Raw genomic sequence first — 8,839 nt, 5'->3', positions numbered from 1 at the left:
ATTATATATTTTTTTTCAACACGTTTAAAATTTTTATAATTCTACAAAAGTTTATGTAATTTATGCACAATCCCTTGCTTGACATCTATACAATAAAACAAAAAATTTTAAATGTAAGTTACCTGAATTCAAAAGATTGTCATTTTTTCTCATTTAAGAAAATTATAACTTAAACAAAAGGTACATTTTATTAGGATGCTTGACTCTATTCCGACACCGTCGGATATTTTTGGATTAAAAAAGCAATACATATATTTATTTGTAATCAAGTGTACCAACTTTTTAACAATAGCCGTTTTCGTTTGTTTTTAAATCTGGTATTTTTTCAAAGTGCCTTCTCTCAAATTAAATCTTTCAAAATGGGAAATTTTAAATTACACTTTAAACAAATTGAAATTTGGCTATCTGAACTTAAAATCCTTTAAAAGAAGAAATATCAACTTAGAAAGAAAAATTATAAAAATGTGATTCGTGTATGACAAAAAAAATCTATTCCGAAATAAAGATTAGACTTTGTTTGGCATTGGCAAACATACTGCCAAGTGGCCGGAAATTAAATTTCCTAAAATCTTTATTTACATAGTTCAGAATCTGAAGACAGCGACAGAGACCTGAAATTAAAATTATTTATATAGTGTCAGTAAATACTGAAAATCTGTAAAACAAAAATATTTTGCAGAGAAAATATCCGAAGATTGGAAAGAAAATAACAACATGACCTCCAAACTGTCAAAATTGCGTAAAGTTTTTAGCTAATTTTGACACAATTCGCACTTTTCTCTTTTACATTTGTACTAACTCTGTGATTTTCAATTTACCTAGTCCTCCTTGAAACGCGATTACACTGTTTTACGAAAAGAAAAGAGAAACACACCAAAAGCCGATATTCTCTCCGGAGGCCATATACGTCGGACACGCCGCCCGTCTGCCGTCTCGTGATGAAAATCAAATCCTTCGCGGAATCGACACGTTGCTCAATGAGTTGCACTTGTGCGTGAGAATGCATATACGTAACCTAGTGTGAGCATTCCCTTCTACGGTGTGAGTTGGAAACAGCTACTCAAAATGGGCCACAGAGGCGCCACTCTGATCCAATTAGATCGTGGGCTCCACTATACTCATAGTTGTGCTTCCTAATGAAAAACTTACTCTCAATTTCTCTCTGCCATTATCAACTCAAAACCAGATCTCTTATAAACCATTTTTCGTTATTACATGATGAACAAATTTATTTTCACTAAATCTGTTGAAGGAAAAAATGCATTCACTGGCTTATCGTAGATTTAACTGTATTTGAGTTATAAAAGAAAAGAGCGCTGTAGAAGACAAACTGCTTCCATAGATTGCACGCATATTTCGACTTTCTTCATATCATCAATAAAATCGTTCTTCTTCAAATTGTACATTTCTTTGCCTTTAATATTTTATCTCAAGAGAAACAGATCAAAAAAATCGCACCATATGAATATATTTGGAACCATGATTCTTAAGACGAAGAATCGATTCTAGCGATTTTTATATCTGAATTCATTCATTTTACATTGAGAGTAAACTCTTATTTCAATCATTTCAGTTTCACTTAATCTAATGAATCCAATACACTAGTGTAAAGATTCGTGATACTTAAATATGAGTTATTGGTTTTAAGATTAGGCATAGTGGAAAGTACTACAAAATTACCTCCAGACTAGAGCTATAATCACGATTGTTTTCCTTAACATTGTTCGTTGCATTTTCCAAGCGAACATACCAAGGAAGTTATACCTTTGCCTAATGTGATTTTCAACCATTGAGCAACAAATCGGCAATACCCTACCGATAGAAATCTTGAGTATTCTCTAGCGAAATAGCCTGGCCCATTTGAGACTATAAGCAGAGTCGATTTGAAACCATTTATTTTCGGAGAAAGTCTGAGAGATTTGGGTCCTTTTCAAGGTCCTTTTAAGAGTGATGCGACGGTAATATGATGTTCCTTTTGTATTCGTCACGTACCGGGCGGACAGAGTTATTTACAGTAGTTAGCCGTCGCTAATCCGGGTCTCCCCTTTTAAATTTCTCTTCAGATTATTCACACTTTTTTTTTTAATTAATGAATTTTCTCATTATACTTATTTATAATTATAATTTATATGCTAATATACCATTTTCTAGTTGAATTAAAAAATGTTGTCTTTTTTGGCGTATCTCATTTCATTTACGAGAAACGTCGTATTAATTCCAATTTTAAGCATTTTAAAAAAAAAGTTAGATATCTGAAATCATCGGAACCCGTAGATTCCGCATTATTATGTGTTAGGCTGTTAACTATGAAATTAAAAAAAAATCTTCTAAATTTTAATCTGAAAGCTTAACAAAAGACCCATGAATGTCGGTTACTCTATTGACATAGTCCCTCTGCTTGTTATTTATAATCGAATACTTATTTCAATTTCAGCCTCTTTGCTTTTTAATTATGATCGTATTTCTATTTCAATTTCGAAAAGGACATTTTAAAGCCTTCAAAACATTTAAATGAACTACTTGGACCTTTAAATATATCTACCTGAGTGCCTATGGAGAATTTCTCTGAGCTTATCTGACCCTAGAGAATCTTTAGAATAGACTCAGATTTCTTTCGATAGGGTAATAAAGAGTCCGTCATGGATACGTAATTTTTTGCTAACAGTAGATTACCTAAGCTGATTATTAACTGAATTTATTCTGTTAAATCAGGGTGGCCACAAAATTCTAACAATAAGAGAACATATAAATCTTTTAAATTGGGAATACTTCATTTAGAATTGTTCAGTCTTAAAGTTTTCCACAATTGAACCTTTAAAAATTCATTATTTTTAATTAATATATTAAAAATTGTTCAACATTTAAATATTTCAAATTCGATAGGTTTTCCTACTAAAATTTTGAAAGGTCGTGATCAATAAATAAATTAACTGTCATTTTCCGGGATTACCAATCTAGATACCACTATGATTAAATACATAAAGTTTCATAATTTGATTAGATGAAACATGGTCGTTGGCGATTTCTGAAATTACATGTATTATCAATAAGATATAAAATTACGAATCAGCATTAGAGACAAAGAGCTTAGAATGGAGAATTAAAAATATTAGCTGCGGAACAGAATAAATAGAAAAATACATTTATGGCACGGCCCATAAAACAGAACCAATTAGCTGAAAAAATTTCATACATCTATTTAGATTTTTCATTATTATCTTCTACTACACTAGGACTTGAATTTAATTTAGGGGTTAGGGGTATGGCTCGCATTGACCTTAAAATTAAATGAAGACCGTCCGAATATAAACAGACAGGGGCGCGTGAATCATTTCTGTTGCATTTGCACGGATAACGTAACCTGATGCAACTAACGCGCATAGAGTGCGGTCTTCCTGCTTGTTTGTCTCGCTTAACTGAACAAGTCTCCCTTGCTCCGCACATCACGAAACCGCCGTGACATCAATTCTCGAAACGCAGTAAATCCGGACTGATTAAATCCAAGTTCCAGTGTAATGAAATATGAACCTAATTTAACTTAGGATAAATTAGTTGAGTGTCGTGAATCTCTATCTGCATTCAATCAGCCTGTAAAATAAAATAATCGCTTTTAGTATAAGAAAGTATTTCTATCCAAGGAGCTTTGTTGAAAATAAAGTGACTGCACTCGAATTGCGGCCCGTGGTCAGAATACCCTGGATTTGCGAACTGCAATCACTTTTGGTTTAGGTCCAGGTAGATGCGTCACGAGCTCTCTTCATCCACCCGAGTTCACAAACGTTTGGTGGCTGATTGCAACTAAGCGCTCGGGTACGATCGGCAACTTTTGTATATTAGCGGATCTGCACACGACCGAAACGTGTACTTAGCTCAGCAACGTATTTAGCAAGATTTAAAAGATAAAAAATAATAAATGAGAATATGCATTAAAACTACATCACATAAATAGCTAAAATTAGTATGTTATTATTACATGCAGTTATGAAACATTATACAATATATTTTTTGTAAAATGACTCAACTTGAAAGTATACAATGAAGATATCTGTACAATATACGCATATTAGAAGGAATGTGTTGAGCTTTAAATATATATTTTTTTTTAGTTAGAAAATTAAATTTTAAGAAATTTGAGCGAATTAAAAAGGGATTTTTGTTTCGTATCTATTATACTATAAAGTATATATTTAAAGTTGTAATAAATAAGTTCAGACTCTGGGCCAAAGTAATTATCGTTTGAATATTGCATTTTCGATGACTTCTTGTATAAATAAATTAGCCCTGCTGAGGGAAAAGCAAAGAAAAAAGAAAAATAGTAAAGTACTGCTAATTAGCATCAAGTTTCTCGTAATTATTCACCTAATACTTAATTTCATTTCAGAATTTTATTTTCATTTTTAAATTTTTGTCCAGTGAGTCAAATTGTTTTTAAATAAATACGATTTCCCAATACTTAATTTCACCTCAGAATTTACCAGTAAATTCATTAAATTAAATTCTTACACATTTAATTTTTTTAACGGGTTCACTGGTAATGTATCATATATGTAAATAAAAAAGTCGTGCCAATTCTAGTTATGTATCATATATGTAGCAATTTGAACAACTTTCTTCATTTTCAACCGATTCTCTTGATTCTCGGCTTACGACTTTTAATATAATTTGTGCATTGTTCGTGGAAATTTGTATATAGGGTTTTTTTTGCATACTCAATTCTATAATCAATTTAAAGAGCATTAGGAAAACATATATTATGTTTAATTCAGAACATGCGATTTGAAAAATATTGTTGGAAAAATAATTGTTGAAACAAATTATATTTCTTTAAACAATTAAAAAATTGTTATAACATTTATTTATACACTATTCAGTCAGAAAATAAATTGTATGTCTTCTATTTTATTTCAATTTTTTTAAGTTGTAAAAAAATGCTTGGGCAAATAAAAATTCTTTTAACAAATAGAGATTTGTTGTAAATTAAAAGACATTCATGAAAATGATGTACTTATTCAACAAAAAGTAGTTTAGGAAACCACTTTGAGAAAAAATGGGACAACTCTGGATCAATTTTTAGAAATTTTGTAAATAAAAAAATTAATTGTTTAAATAATTATATAAGGTTTTAAACAAAATGTAATACTCCAAGCAATTACAAACTGTTACATTTCAATCAGAAAATACAATTATTTTTTAAATATATTTTGGGAATAAATAATTGTTTAAATAATTTAAATTTATTTAAACAGTTAAGCATTTTGAAAAAATTCATGGGAAATATTACAATTGTCCATTAGTAATTAGTTGTATGAAAACGAGGACAGAAATGACGAAAAATTGAAATTAACACGTAAAAATATAGTTTTCTGATTTTTGTCTCATATTTGGGGCGTTACAGGGGAGGGGGGGGGGTAAAAATAAATGTTATTAGTATGTATTCCTTTCGTATACACTTCTCTTCAATCCCTACAAAACTTGGCACATTTCGATGAAACCCTTTAACATGTGTTCTATTTTTAGAAAATGAAAAATTTCCCATATTAATTGAAAGGGATTTGGAAGTGCCCGGATTTACTTTACTGATTTATTTCCTCCGGAAATTCAAGCGGGATAAAATACTCTCCAATTTCAATTACAAAAAACAACAACAAGAACATTTTCGGGGAAAAGCGAGCTGAACAGTTCGGAATAATTACCTTCAGATTATGTGGTTAAAATATTGCAGCCTACAATTGATGCGTTTAGACATAGTTTCGATGTGGTCAAATTGACAGCCGTTTGAGGTAGTATATCAATATACTACCGTGTTACTGTATAGCTCGCGCGAATTTCAAGCGAGAATATACACTTCATTTTTATTTACAAAAAACAACAATAAAAAGGAAACTTTCGGGAAAAAGTGAACTGAACCGACCGGTATAATTACCTTTAGATTATGTGTTTAAAATATGGCGTTCAACAACTCAATCGTTTAGATTTAGTTTGCCCCTAGCAAAATTTAAAAAAGCCGTTTTAAGCGCCTTAATGATCTCCCCGAAGAACGATCGGACTGGAAGAAGTTGTTGTGCGTTACGCGTTTGGGCATTATTCAACAACCTGAGAGAAATTTGACATGACTGCAATATAAAGTGAGGTTTGTTATGTGTGGGGAAGTTTACAAGCGGGAAAAGCCACAAATTCGGATAATTTACCTCATGAAAAAAAAAGAAAATGAGGAACAGGAAGAGAAAAGGGCCGAGGGGTCGAAAAAAATATTTTATCTGATAGGTCAAGTGTGGCGAGTTCACCTCGGCCTGGGGGACTTCCTCACGAGAAAGTCTTTTGGCATCGCGTGTTTGCGAAGAGGATCAACATTATATTTCCCTAGAGAGGAAATATGTTCAAAAGGTGATAATGATGCAGATTCGTAAAAGTTAATGGTGGTTTCTCTGATATAATCTGAAATGTATGGCAGTTGAAATTCGCGATGAAGGACACAGTTCTCATTATATCTACTGGCTTTTGTGATACGTCTCAGGAATTTACTTGGAATGATCCGAATGTGATTTACATTGCTTTTTGACGCGCCTCTCTACATTGTACATTGGCTTCGCTTCAGCGGCGCCGCACCATTCACGACGTACCGAGTGCTGGTTCACTAGCGAGGATCGTTTTGGTGATGTTACTGGAAGTGGATTTCGCGCGATTGGTTCGTTCTCGACACGCAGTAGTCTAAGAGCAGCGGACGAATAGCGAAAACGCGCTTGCGCTATGGATTGCATTACACACTTTAACATTTTTACGGGGTTGCGCGACATGGAATTCTAATAGCGCATTCATTTATCCTTTTCTGGTGTACTCCAAGAGCACTCCGATCGCTCCTTTTTACTTCTTCTTACTTCTTCCTTCTCACTCCGACCTGCATCGGTGCAGATCGGAGTGTACCAGTGCAGGATAATCAAATACGCTATAAGTATTCTGATAGATGAGATTAGAATGTCTAATCAACGAAAGAAAGAAGACTTTTGGATACTAACTGAGTATAATTTATAATTGGAAATTTACTTAACGGATATCCAATTAATTAAAAAAAAAAATAATAAAAAAACGAGTTACCTTCAAAACAGTTATATTTTTAACTGGAAAATACAAATTTTCAACAGAAAAGTTCATTTACAATCAAAAAGTTTAATTTCCAAGTAAATCTATAATATTAAACTTATTATTATTTATATTATTTAATATTAATCTATAATATTAAATTTAATTGCATACTTACTCATTTATATTGAAAAATTAAATTTATGAGTAACTACTAAATTACTAAACTAAGCAGTTGGCTAAATTTAAATTTGAATTGCAGGTTCCAATAAAGTACTTTTAACAACTTTTTTAGAATAAATAATCAATTGAATAGGAAGCTTGAAGCTTACAAACAATATTTTTGATATATTATTAACAAAATACTGTGAAAGTTAATTAAAAACACGGCGAAAGTGATCGTCTCAGTAATTGGAAATGCAATTGTGCGACTCAGGTTGAAGTACCCACAACTGAGACTGTCGGCGACAGCTCGTCCCGGGTTAAGCAACTTTATCAAGAATTTGTCTAATGCGGAATATTAAAATATTTATAACTTATTAAATAAAATCGCTAAAGAAGATATGAAATTTATTCTTAAACGTATTAAAAATGTGCGAGAACATTACTTTTTCTATTAGTATAGAACATTTCATTAATACAAGACTAGAAAGTTTTGAAATACATAAAAATGGCGAATTTTGCAGCGGTTTATTCACAGATTTTGAGGAGTATTTGTTATTATTTTTTAAAATTATTTGTTACTAAATGTATAACTTGTTAGAACAAAAATAAAAAGTGGTGATAAATTCACTATAAAATGTTTACTTTTATTATTTATGCTTGAATTGTAAAAGCTACTCAACGATAATGATTATTGTCTAAATATTAGAAATACTTTTTACGTTGTCACAGTCATGGTCGGTTCACAATGTTCCTAAGATGGAGACGGGGCATACCATTTCGTCTTTACTTAACAAATGTATTGTTTTTACCACTATTTTAACAATAATTTCACATAAATTCCAAATTCAAATCTATTTACAGGTATGGAATAAATTTGCCTACTTTTTCAATAAAAATTCCTGGTTCCACTTCGTTTTTTACACTATTCACGTATTTGAACCAACCCTTATTTTTCTGTTTTTCTAAGGCCATGGTATTCACACATTTCACGCAATCAACACTAGCTGAGCATTATGTCGAAACGGAAAATAACATTTTATTTGACAAAATAACATTCATCGCAAAAACACACAATATCTTTCCAAGAAAACATAGAGAAACAATTGAAATTTTAAAACACCCTAATAACATCAATAGGGACAATGGATATAATACCAATCTGATTTGGCTTTCCGTCCTCCCGGATTAAAAAAAAAAGTCTTGATTGGCCAATCAGGTACGATCAGTCCCTACGGTGGGAGCGCTGTGGCGAATCACAGGCATCGTAGGAGTATAGGTAAGAGCAACATAACCTGAAACCTAAGTTTCAGGTTAGTCCTGAAGAAGTGAACTGCAATGTTCACGAAACTTCGGCAAAATTCATAGTTTTCTACACGATTGGAACCCGAAATATCTTTTTTTTCATATAAATGAATCATTGTGAATGCTTAAATTCTATTGTCGCAATATATTCGAAAAATATATGAACAAAAAAAGTTTTTTTGTGGCACTGAACCCTAAATATCACATTTACCAATTAAATAAAAATTAAAAATTGATACTTGTTTAATTGCACTATTTGGCTATTTTTAGTAACAACTTGGTTCTTTCGAAATAT

General features: G+C 31.6%; 1 protein-coding gene across 3 annotated transcripts in view; it reads right to left on the bottom strand.

Moving 5' to 3' along the window:
• Positions 1-2,543: 2,543 nt before the first annotated feature.
• LOC117168716 (coronin-7) overlaps positions 2,544-8,839 on the bottom strand; it is a 117,837-nt gene continuing 111,541 nt past the window's right edge. For all 3 annotated transcript variants that reach the window (XM_033354433.1, XM_033354434.1, XM_033354435.1), the window contains one exon: positions 2,544-3,588. In XM_033354433.1, the coding sequence (XP_033210324.1) occupies positions 3,580-3,588 (9 nt within the window). In that variant the 3' untranslated portion in view covers positions 2,544-3,579. The remainder of the gene's footprint in view (positions 3,589-8,839) is intronic.

Source organism: Belonocnema kinseyi, chromosome 3 (genome assembly GCF_010883055.1).
Source record: "Belonocnema kinseyi isolate 2016_QV_RU_SX_M_011 chromosome 3, B_treatae_v1, whole genome shotgun sequence".
NCBI lineage: Eukaryota > Metazoa > Arthropoda > Insecta > Hymenoptera > Cynipidae > Belonocnema > Belonocnema kinseyi.
This window is presented reverse-complemented; position numbering and strand designations above follow the sequence as displayed.